General features: G+C 28.9%; 1 protein-coding gene across 1 annotated transcript; it reads left to right on the forward strand.

Annotated features, from left to right (window-relative positions):
• Window positions 1-890: 890 nt before the first annotated feature.
• LOC145635854 (beta-glucosidase 24-like) lies at window positions 891-7,341 on the forward strand. Its single transcript, XM_081687224.1, has 13 exons — window positions 891-1,194; window positions 1,462-1,531; window positions 1,774-1,832; window positions 2,461-2,536; window positions 3,060-3,137; window positions 3,223-3,310; window positions 3,889-4,141; window positions 4,705-4,820; window positions 4,997-5,214; window positions 5,301-5,332; window positions 5,452-5,554; window positions 5,787-5,895; window positions 6,792-7,341. Exons 1-13 carry the CDS (start codon window positions 1,003-1,005, stop codon window positions 6,958-6,960), a joined length of 1,563 nt encoding a protein of 520 aa, XP_081543350.1. The 5' UTR covers window positions 891-1,002; the 3' UTR covers window positions 6,961-7,341.
• The last annotated feature ends 5,294 nt before the right edge of the window (window positions 7,342-12,635 follow it).

The following is a 12,635-nucleotide window of genomic DNA, read 5'->3' on the forward strand; positions in this document are numbered from 1 at the left end:
ATTTCATTGGTGTATTTGTAATAATTTTTTTATTTGTAATTTAAGAAACATTACCAAATGTTATATTATTCAATTTTTTTTTTAAAAATCTCTCTCATCATTAATTACTCTAAACTAGGACATTATTATTTCTAGTAACAAATTCTATTTATTAGTAATTGTTTAGTGCGGAGTAACACAATATTGAAATTAGCATGCATTAAATATAGTTTATTGGCGCTTAACTTTTTTCTCCCGCCCAACCTTGCATTTAGGGGTCTAAACCCAAATAATTTCCCCTCCTATCCCTCTTTTTTTTTTTTTTTTTTTTTTGGCTAGCAATGACATGTCAACCTCTCATTGGAAGTTTATGTTTACCCCCACATAAACCAAGGTTTATGTGTAGCATCTCTCATAGTTTTAATTGGATTATACTTCATAACAATGCTCAATGAGTGCACTTTTGTCTTATTAAAGTTATTATAGTCTTCACTCACAAATAAGGAAACAATAACAATTAGTGATGTTCTACAAAATAAAATATCCTTATTTTTTGATACACTCTTACAATTCTTTTTAAGTTTCATTGTTTCTAATTTTAGTAAGTGTGTATGACTCAAAACATTAACTAGTCATTGCATACATCTAATATAAGCATTGTGTTAACCTTGGAGAAGAATCCGCAAATAAATTTAACATTCTGGTCACACCAACTATTGTTTACTAAATTCCGCCACAACACATCATCTAATTTTTTTTTTGTTCTTTATCCATTTTCTTATAGTCTTGAATATATCTTACATCACCTACGCCAAAAATGAACACAAGTCATTATAGATTCATTCCAATATTGTGCATACCCTATTACACAAAAAAGATAGTTGTCTCACACAAACACAATTACACACCGTCAAAAGAGAAAGTACCCAAAACTCTCTCGTCAAAACCGCCAAACACAAATCTCTATAACTCAAAATATTCTCTCTTACACAAAAACTAAAAAAAAAAATTAAAAAAAATTAAATGAAGGAGTTTCAAATTCTAGCTCTTTTCTTAGCTGTGTTCACATTTGTAAGCTCAAGCTTTGGTGATGTTGCTACAACTAGTAATTACGCCAACATTGGTATTAATGGTGTTAATTACGGGATTAGCATCCTTAATCGTACCACTTTTCCTCCAGCTTTTCTATTTGGCTCAGCTTCTTCTGCTTACCAGGTTATTGATTACCCCACTTTTTTTTTTTTCCCAATATCTTGTTTTATTTTCAATATAATGTTGTTAATTAATGTTTAAAATTGTTTAAGTATGTGTTATTATAATAGGTTCTTCATTTTCATACTTGGAAATGAAAATTAAAGATATAAATTTTTTTTTAAAACATTTTGAAATGGGGTTTTAATTAATTTTTTTTTATTGGTTTAAATGATTTATGTTTCTATTTGTAGAAATGTAAATTTATGATTTAGTGTGTTTTTTGTGCAGTATGAAGGAGCAGCTAAAGAAGATGGAAAAGGGCCTAGTACATGGGATACATTTACCCACAAATTTCCTGGTTGGTTTTTTTTTTTTTTTTTTTTTTTTTTTTTTTTCAACTTTTTTTTTTAATATCAATTATTTTTTTATGTTCTCGGATGGTAACCAAAATTTAGATTATTTGTGTATATCATATATGTATGATAAATACGAGGACTCATAAAGAACAGTGATGTAGATGAGATTCGATTGGACTCTATTCAAGTAATGTATAATGTACATTGAAGGTTTGTTTAAGGTTATTGGTGATAATATATGCAGGAAAAATAGCTGACGGAAAGAATGGGGATGTGGCAGTTGATTCATACCATCGTTATAAGGTGTGGATCCCTTGCTTGCAAACTACTCGTATGATCACAATTTTAATGTGGTTATTTAATTTTTTTTTTTAATTTTTTAATTTTTTGTTTTTGTTTTTGTTGAAATGCAGAATTCATGTGTATTAGTAATTAGTATGACTACCATAGATAGATTCCCCGGGAAAAAAATAAAAAAATAAAAGATTGAATTTGAAAAAAATGATGGTAGCTAACTTTTGCATGTACACAGAATATTGGGTTCTTTGTAAAACTTAATTTTCTCTACCTTTGTTTCAAAAAAAAAAAGAGTAATGGTTATGGTTTGAATTTTAACATCACTCAAACTCTACTTTGACCATCGTTTTTATGATTTTATATGTAAAAAAAATCACATGGGATCTTGTTGTATTCATATCAATAATGTTTTCAAAATATATATTGGCAAATGTAAAAAGTTAAATTGTAGTCGTTATTTTGTAATGGTGGGAGTAGTTACAATTCATAGAATCAATAGATGCACTAGTTTTTCAGGAGTATTATCTCAAATTGGAATGGATGGCTGGATTCTTGTCCAACCTTCTCGTCCTCTCTTTAGACTCCAAGAAAGTAACGTTGTTTGAAAATGTTTATCTTAATTGTCATTTTGTAGGAAGATGTGAAGATCTTAAAGGAAATGGGACTAGATGCTTACAGGTTTTCAATTTCGTGGCCCAGATTATTGCCTTGTATGTCATCTCTCTGCTAGATTTATACATGTAGAAAGCATTAACTTGTACATTTGAGCGGAGTTTAAGCTGTCATTGCTGTAAATGGTTGAAATTAGGGATGGATGATACCCAAACTGTTGTTTTGAAACAATCTAGCTATGTTAGTATCAAAACATTTCAGTCTGTATAAAAGGTAAAGGCAAGCTTTTGATGGACTTTATCTGCACTTGTTTGTTACATTTCTGCCACCATGTTGTGTCTTTTATAAAAATATAAGCCCCAAGAACTTGGTCTCCATACTGTACTTTTCTTGATAAAGTTATAGAACACTTATTGATGATTACTTAAGCTCTAGATCCAACTATACCCGAATCCTTGTAAAATTCAAGTCGAATTATTTGGTCCAAAGATCTATGACTTGTGTCTTAAAACTTTTTTGTTTTTGATAAATCCTTGTAAGAATAAGTGAAATGTGAGCTACTTTTCTCTTTAATCTCTCAAACTGACATTGATTCTCTTTGGATACTTCGATAATTTTCAGATGGAAAAGTAAGCAAGGGTGTGAACAAGAAAGGAATAGCCTATTACCACAACCTTATCGATGAACTTTTGGCGAATGGTTAATATTTTGTCACTCTTTGTTACTCCTTCGTATGTTATATTATATGCGACATTGTGATTATTTTGTTGCTACATAATGGCAGGCATACAACCATTCATCACCCTTTTCCATTGGGATCTTCCTCAGTCATTGCAAGACGAATATGGTGGTTTTATTAACCCTCAAATAGTGTAAGTTATTAACTTTGTAGAAATCTTACAAATTTTGTCATAGTGGTTACACTGGTTCATTACTAGAAATGATCTTCTCATAGCATAATGGAAATATGCTTAATTGTAAGACATACACATACTTCATTTTTTAGTACTTATTTTAGCCCTTTTCAGTTATTTTTGAGTAGTTGGTAATTTGGAATCATATCAGTAGAAAGTGAAGGTTGGCTTTGTTTTAATTCAATGTTCAACTCAATGAGAGTTGAGTATGTAGTAATAGATGTTGGAAAAATTAAATTGTAGTTGGTTAAGATTAGTCTTGAATGGAGAGAAAATTAAGTTAATTAACTATATAAATGAATTGTTAATCCTTGTATAGAATGCTAAAACGTATAATAAAAAAGAAAAAAGGTATACATATAATATTGTGGAAATTTTGATAATCGAAATATGTTAAATCAATCTCAAAGTTGTCTACCAGTTTTAAGACATTATTACCTTGATCCCGTTGACTTGGGGCATTTCATCAGCTTTTTGCATCTAATAGTTTTCTTTTTATGTATATTTGATGTGTTACATATTGTTTTACTGGACAGGGGTGATTTTCGGAACTATGCAGACCTCTGTTTTAGAGAATATGGTAACAAGGTGAAGCATTGGATTACACTCAATGAGCCATTGTCCTATAGTACAGGCATTTACTCAACTGGGGTCTTTTCGTCCAAGCAGTGTTCTACAGTAAACCCCCTGAAGTGCAATATTGATTTAGCCACTGACCCTTACAAAGTTGCGCATTACCAGATTCTTGCTCATGGTGCAGCTGTTCAAATTTATAGACAGAAATATCAGGTCTTACTTCATATATCCTGAACTTTTCCAATGGGTATAAGTGTTGGTATTTGAACTTTTAACATTTTAAAAATACTAAAACTGATGTGCATTCTATTATATACTATATGCATTGCCTCCTTTTTGCTTATAAGTTGATATAGTTTTTATTCTTTCCAATCCGGTCTAGGTCCAAACCGGTTCCGGTCCGGTCCGGGACCGGTGTCCACCCCTACTTTTGGGTCTGTCTCTTAGTTTGCCACAGCCCTTGTTGACAAAACTTGGGTGATCCTTTGCTTTACATACCACTCAAATCACAAGTGAAAATAGCGAATTCACGACACCTTTTAATTTGAATTTGGTAGGATATATACAAGATAATCTTATACCCTAAACTTCAGCTGAATTTTTTATTACTCATCTTATGTTTGGTTCCATTAGCTGCCTGATCAATAAGTAACATAGGAAAAAAGACGTGATTTAAGTTAATATGCTAAGATTATTGATGGATATGATCAGATGCAGATAAAGTGCATGTATTGTAGGATTTCTGAGCTATATGTAACTTCTTTTGCATACCACAGGCATCCCAAAAAGGTGTAATAGGCATTGCTTTGAATTCAAATTGGTTCATCCCCTTTTCTCAAGCTAAGCAAGACCGAAGTGCGGCACTTAGAGCTGTTGACTTTATGTTTGGATGGTGAGTATGTAAGTTAGTGAGGAATAGATTACAAATCTAGTTTCTACTTGATTTAAGATATTTTGTCTGAAATTGTTGATTACAAGCTGGAGGTTTCTTGAGTTTTTATTATGGACTCCAAAGAGTCCAAACTCAATGTATTGCTTCTAATCCTATGAATGTTCCATCTTTGATAGGTACATGGACCCTATGACATATGGTGACTACCCACATACGATGCGCTCTCTTGTTGGCAGTCGATTGCCTAAGTTTTCAAGGGAGCAGTCTAGCCAGATAAAGGGTTCATTTGATTTCATTGGCATAAATTATTACACTAGCAGCTACACAGCATATGCTCCTAGTTTCAGGAACGGAAAACCTAACTTTAATACTGATTCTCTCATCAATATAACATGTAAGTCCATCAAACTGTTTCCTATTTGAGATTTTGCATAAGACCACTAAGTGTAACTCACTTATGTTTTAAACTTCTTTCTACAGCGGAACGTAACGGAATACCAATTGGTCCAAGGGTATGTGCATGACTATCAAAAAATATCAGGAAGCCTTCTGCAATATGCAGAGATTTCTTATGATCAAGTTTTTTGTGCTGCCTTTTTTATCTCAATTTTTTCTCAAAATTCTTTTGCAGGCTGCTTCAGATTGGCTATATATTTATCCAAGAGGAATTTTTGATCTTCTACTCCATATAAAGAAAAGATATAGAAATCCAATCATTTACATCACAGAAAATGGTGAGTCATATTTTGTTTGGTGTTTTCTAACTCAGTCTATTTTTCAAGTGAATTTGGTTTAAGGAATGAGCAAGGGGATGATTCATTGCTAGATATAGGCAATAATATTTTTCAATAAGCCAACTTGACATTTTTCTCTTACTGATTGTTCCTAATAAACTTTTTAACATTTTTGCGATGGCCTTGTTTCTGCATAAACCAACATTAATATGAAAATATATGTGATTTGTAGGCTGTGATGAGTCAAATGATGCCAGATTGTCTCTTAAGGAAGCTTTGAGTGACGGCATGAGGATACACTACTACCATGATCATCTAGCCTTTGCACAACTTGCTACTAGGTAAGTTAATGCTTCTTCGGAAGTTTCTTATCTCTTCGTGTTCTTACAAGGTCTACTTTTCAATATTTTAAGGTTCCCCCACCCCCTCCCCTTTCACCTTCAGTTTTGTTTGCATGAGAAAGGCTTTACTTATAACTCTCCTTAGATGGTTATCCACTAGTAGAAATGATGAACCAACTGTATGTGCTCACACATGCATGATTTTTATGATCTCTTTCCTGCACAATCTATGAAATTTATTGACATAATCCCATGTTTATAGTGCCCGCAATCATGTCAGAGTATTGTAGTACTTACATATCTTGCAACGCTATTGAGCAAAAAAAAAAATTTATTATTCTGAGTAAAGCAATACATTTAACTCCTACTGTAGTTACACTTGACCTCTTTATCTATTTAATAAGTTATACTTAAGTCTAAACATTCCACTTTTACAAATTTATTTAATTATCCTTGCCCATCATTGATATTTCTCTGTTAAGTATCAGGCTATCAGCTGTCACAATTTGAGCTGAAACTTAACAACGGCTTGTTAAACAATGGCATGGAAGTTTCAGCTGTCACCATTTGAAAAAGCTAAAAGGGCAGTATTAAATCAGAGAAAAAATTGACTATAACATGAAGGTGAAATTGATGAGTTTGCTTCCAAATGTAGAAAATATCAAATATCATCAGCTTGGACGTCCTGTGAAAAAAAAAAAAAAAAAAAACAAAAATCTCATCATGAACAAAAATTTGCAGTTTCTGAAATTTGGATAATAATCCCCCCCCCCCCCCCCACTCTTCAAATTCTTTTCCTTCATCATTTGAAGGAAAATCCCGAATTTGTTTGTTAATCAAAGCATTAGTTCCTTGTATAACAAATAATTGTGGGTGTAAATTCCAAACTTTGGCAGGTTTGCTGTTAGATTGAAAGGATACTTTGCTTGGTCATTGTTGGACAACTTTGAGTGGAGCTCTGGTTATACTGTTCGTTTTGGCATAAACTATGTCGACTACAACAATGGACTGAAACGATACCCCAAGCATTCCGCTATATGGTTCAAGAGTTTCCTTCGCAAATAAAACATATCCTGTACCTTCTAAAACTTTTACATTTTAGTTTCCCCTTGTTTCTTTCGCTACATAACTTGTTCAGATGTTCTTTGCAAGGACTTGGTTGAAATGTATTGCTCATTTCTGACTTAGTCTTTATTTCATCAATGATAAAATATTGATCCGTCTTAGAGAACACAATGTTTAAAAGAACAACATTGTGCTAGCCTAAACTCTGAATAGTATGATGGGCAGCTGCAACATAATTGCAACTCGATTTGTTTCACGAAAAATATATTGCATTCTATGAATGCTAGACGTGTCGCAAGACTCCATCAGGCATCTGATGTGCTTAACATCAATATTGTCTTTGAAGTTCATATTTCATTTTCATCTCCATGTGTTATTATGGTCCAGCCATTGATTTATTGATACTATCCTTATTTGGGAGGGAGGGGCTAGAGGGTGGTAATCATAGTGTCTATTAATGACAACAAAAGCTTAGTCGGGGATCTCAAATTCAGTCTCTATTTTGTGGTTAAAATTATGAAATATCATGCTTTTAGCACTAATTCTGTAGCTGAGTAATTCCTGCTATTTTCAGTCCTTTATTCAATTATGAATTTCTTTCTGTATATGCATACTACTGTTTTCATGATTTCCAATATTGAACTCCCCACGAGTTAGGGATGGCTCAAGTGGTTAGAGCTACTCTCTCGATCTTAAGGGATTCTAAGATTGATTCTCACCCCTTTCTTGTGGCTCTCTAAACACCATAATATATATAACATATTTTTTTATAGTAAATGTGCAAATTTGATTTTGAGCTGCTGAATATTTTCCATTTTCTGGAAAAACTGATATTATGCACATTATGTACAAAATTTATGCACATTAAATTTGAGTCATTTTTTTTTTATTTTAAATTTTGCACATTTAGTTTATGCACATATAATCCTTCTCATTATAAGAAATCTATGTATGATGCGTAAATGTAATGTTTAAATTAAGACAAATTATGTATTAATATAGTGATTTAAATTCATGCACCAAACTTGTTAAAATAGGTTACCATTGTCATTCTGACACAACACTTGTTTGTTTCTTATTGGTTTACATTACAATATTATATACTGTCTTTATCTAAAATTAATTGTTATGTTGATAGTGTGATTTAAACTAAGATTGTGACAGCTAAATTAGAACAATGGTAATACGGAGCTGTATGTACACATTATTAATGTCACAAATCTATCTATCTATATATTATACTAAAAGACAAGCGCCTCAATGTGAGACTGACAAATGTCTCTCTATGATTCGCTGCCTTTTTTTAAATTTTTTTTATATATTATACATTTATGTTTCCATATTAAAAAAATATCCTTAATATTTTATTTTAAATAACTACATAAACTATTATAATACTGTATAACAATATTATTTCTAAAATAGTTTTAGGATTATATTTTGGGAAATTGCCTTTATTAATAGCATAGAGTGATATTTCTTTGCTCATGATGTAATCAGTTATTATAATAGATGGTCGTGAAAATCTATCTATTTATATCTATAAATATTACTAAAGTAATAACCGCTGACGTCATCACTTTTTTCAAATTGTACACATGTCAGCTTTTTATTCATTTTTTTCCCGCCTAAACTTTTTTTTTTTCCCTTTTCATGTTTTTTGTAAAAAAAAAAAGTCTAAATACTAATTGCAAAGTAGTTTAATACAGTACATTAGACTTTTAATTTTTCAATACTTATTTTTTAAAAAAACCTTTTCAAAATCTTAAGGAAAACAAATATCAACTTTTTATACATGTGATTACTCCATCTAATTACAAAGTTCGCAAAATTTTATTGTAGACATAAATTTTCTTTTGTTTATATTATTTTAATTTTTGTAGTTTTGTTTATGTTAATAATATCGTATGAAATACAACGATTTTACATATTTTTACTATATGTCATTGAAGTTTACACAATTATAAATACTTTTATTATATCCGTGCATCTTACGGGAGTTAATCTAGTATTATACTAAAAGACAAGCGCCTCAATGTGAGACTGACAAATGTCTCTCTATGATTCACTGCCTTTTTTAATTTTTTTTTTATATATTATACATTTATGTTTCCATATTAAAAAAATATTCTTAGTATTTTATTTTAAATAACTACATAAACTATTATAGTAAAGTATAGCAATGTTATTTCTAAAATAGTTTTAGGATTATATGTTGGGAAATTGCCTTTATTAATAGCATAGAGTGATATTTCTTCCTCATGATGTAATCAGTTATTATAATAGATGGTCGTGAAAATGGTTAGAACGTTTATTATAATAAAGTTTGGCAATATTATTGCAACATAATGATCGAATGAAGGAAAGAATTATACAAGTATTTCGGATTACATAATATGAGTATAATGGTCAGAGAATCTATTTAGTAAAGACTATAAATATAACGACAACATGATACGTTAAAAATAAAATATTCAAAAAATACGGTAAAAACAAAATATTTTAATTAAAAATATTTAAATCAAATCATAGTATTCAAATAATAAAATAAGACACAATTTTTTATTTTTTTTGTATTTTCATATATATAAATAGTAGCCATAGTCATAACATATATGTCTTTATAATTATCATTTTAAGGTCATATTATATATCTATATTATATAAAGATTAATATATTGTTCTTCAACATGACATTTACTATGATATTTGACCTTACCCCTCTTAAAAAAGCATGGTGAATATATTAAATTAACTTTGATTAAAAATATATATAACTAATGTAATTTTAGATTAATATAGAATCTATGAATTGTTAATATACAAATTTTTGAAATTAAATTAACTTAGATTAAAAAATATATATCTAATGTAACCTTTTCCTAAAAAAGAGTCAAAAAACATTTTCCTAACAAAAATTATGCCAAAAATTTATGCATAGATAATAATTAAAAATTTCGTACAATTTTAAAATATTATTTTTAATTAACATAGATTTGTAATGAAATTTGTATTATAATCTATATAAATAATCGTCATAGTCATAATTGTCTTTATAATTTTCATTTTAAGGTCATATTATATATCTATATTATGTAAAGATTAATATATTGTTCTTCAATATGACATTCACTATGATATTTGACCTTACCCCTCTTAAAAAATCATGGTGAATAAATTAAATTAACTTTGATTAAATATATATATATATATATATATATATATATATATATATATATATATATATATATATATATATATATATATATATATATATATATATATATATATATATAAAATGTAATTTTAGATTAATATAGAGTCTATGAATTGTTAATATACAAATTATTGAAATTAAATTAACTTAGATTAAAAAATATATATCTTATGTAACTTTCTCCTTAAAAGAGTTAAAACAACATTTTCCTAACAATAATTATGCCAAAAATTTATGCATATATAATAATTAAAGATTTCGTACAGTTTTAAAATATTATTTTTAATTAACATAGATTGGTAATGAAATTTATATGAAGAATATTCTTATTTCTATAACCATTGAATTTTCATGTTCCTTACTAATTTAATGCTAATATTCAAAATTTAATAATTACAGTATAAGAATACATATCCATAAAAAAAAAAATACTACATACATGATTGGGTACTTGATGAAATTTGTCTTTTATTCTTAAAAATCTTAATAAATATCTTTCATTCGTATAAAAATTAACCAATATCCGTACCTATATATTTGTGTTGTATTCTATCAGTTGTTGATTGGTTGTATGTATATTATGTACTCCGTAATTGTTTTTGACACAATGTTTTGCTTAGGAAAAATGTATATAGTGGTGGGTCAAATATAAGGTAAGTCATTATTGAGTCTAAAATTTTAGTAAATACGACGAGTAAATCAAATATTCGATTTGTTAGCTGCTGAAAGTGAATAATATGGTAAGAAAATTTTAGTTTTTATCTACGGGAGGTAGGAAAGATTTATTCATTTAGTCTATATCTCTTATAGTTATGTGGATTATTATTCATTTATTTTTCAAATAAACAAATAACATTATATATATAAAAAAAGAAATAAAATTAAATAAATCCAAATGACATAATTAATTTGTTAGTGAAAATGAACCCTTTGAATTATGTTAGTTTTTTTTTCTTTCTTTTCCTACGGGATTAATAATGCTTTTTAAAAAAAATTAATAAATTGATTTATAAATCGTGCATCGCACGGGCACTATGCTAGTTAACAATTAATTTTGTTGGAATTTAGTCCTCTCATATTTTAAGTAATCTAAGAGCAACAAGAAAGAAATTTGGCCCCTTAATATATCTTTTAATTACGTTAACAACAGTATTCCCTTTAAATAACGTCACAAATATGATGTACTATAGAATACGTTAATAGTGTATATGAAAATTTATCCTTTACATTAACAATTAATTTGGTCCATCAAAATATGAAAGCTCGCATTAATTAATTTTATATACTGTCTTTATTCAAAATTAGTGTGATTTATATTAAGATCATAAAATGTGACAATTAAATTCATACAACGTTAATAACGTAGTATATACACTAAAAAAAGGTCGATATAATTTATTCTTTACATTAACAATTAATTTGGTACATCAAAATATGAAAGATCGCATTAATTAATTTTATATATTGTCTTTATTCAAAATTAGTGTGATTTATATTAAGATCATTAAATGTGACAACTAAATTCATACAACGTAATTAACATGGTATATACACTAAAAGGTCAATATAGTACTCCCTCCGTCCCTAAATTAAATTTCTGTTTGTAAAATTATATGGGAATTAAGGAGGAAAAAAAAAGACAAATAACAACAATGAATATTTCAATTGGAAATACAAAACATTAAATGATGTCTTTGAGTAAAACAATTATAGATTAATGATTAATGATGTATGTCATGGAGGAACTAGAAATGGAGGAAAGTTATGCATTTACTAATGCATAACATTGATTAAAATATTATAAAAACACATGGTAGAGAGAGAAAAGAGGAGAGAGATAGGAAGAGAGAGGCATGTAGGTGGACCACACCTATTTTTTGATCAGATTGTATCACGTGATGGGGGACCACATGCTGATTGTTCCACTGAAAGTTTATATAGTACCATTGAATCCCCAGTGGTACTATTTACGCATAAATTTAGTACAATTGAATGCATATATAATGCCATTATGTGCACATATAGTATCACTGTATATTCAATGGTACCATTTGATCATCCAATGATATCAGAATATTTATTCGTTTGTACATATGCATAATTACATGAATACCCTTTGTTATGCATTTCTAAATGCCTAACATTCCTCCCTTTAAAATTCCTCGTATGTCATCAATCCTTTGCAAAAAAAGGGACCAATAACATGCTTCTTATTGAAAATTAAGAACCAATCATATTCGTTTGGTTAGTTATGGGAAGAGGGATTTTAAAGGGAGGAATGTTAGGCATGTAAAAATGCATAACAATGGGTATTCATGTAATTATACATATGTACAAACGAATACATATATTGGTATCATTGGATGATCAAATTGTACCACTGAAAATACTGTGATACTATATATGCACATAATGGTATAATATTTGCATTCAGTTGTACAAAATTTATGCATAAATA

This window comes from Chenopodium album, chromosome 6 (assembly GCF_948465745.1).
Source record: "Chenopodium album chromosome 6, dcCheAlbu1.1, whole genome shotgun sequence".
In the NCBI taxonomy this organism is placed as follows: domain Eukaryota; kingdom Viridiplantae; phylum Streptophyta; class Magnoliopsida; order Caryophyllales; family Amaranthaceae; genus Chenopodium; species Chenopodium album.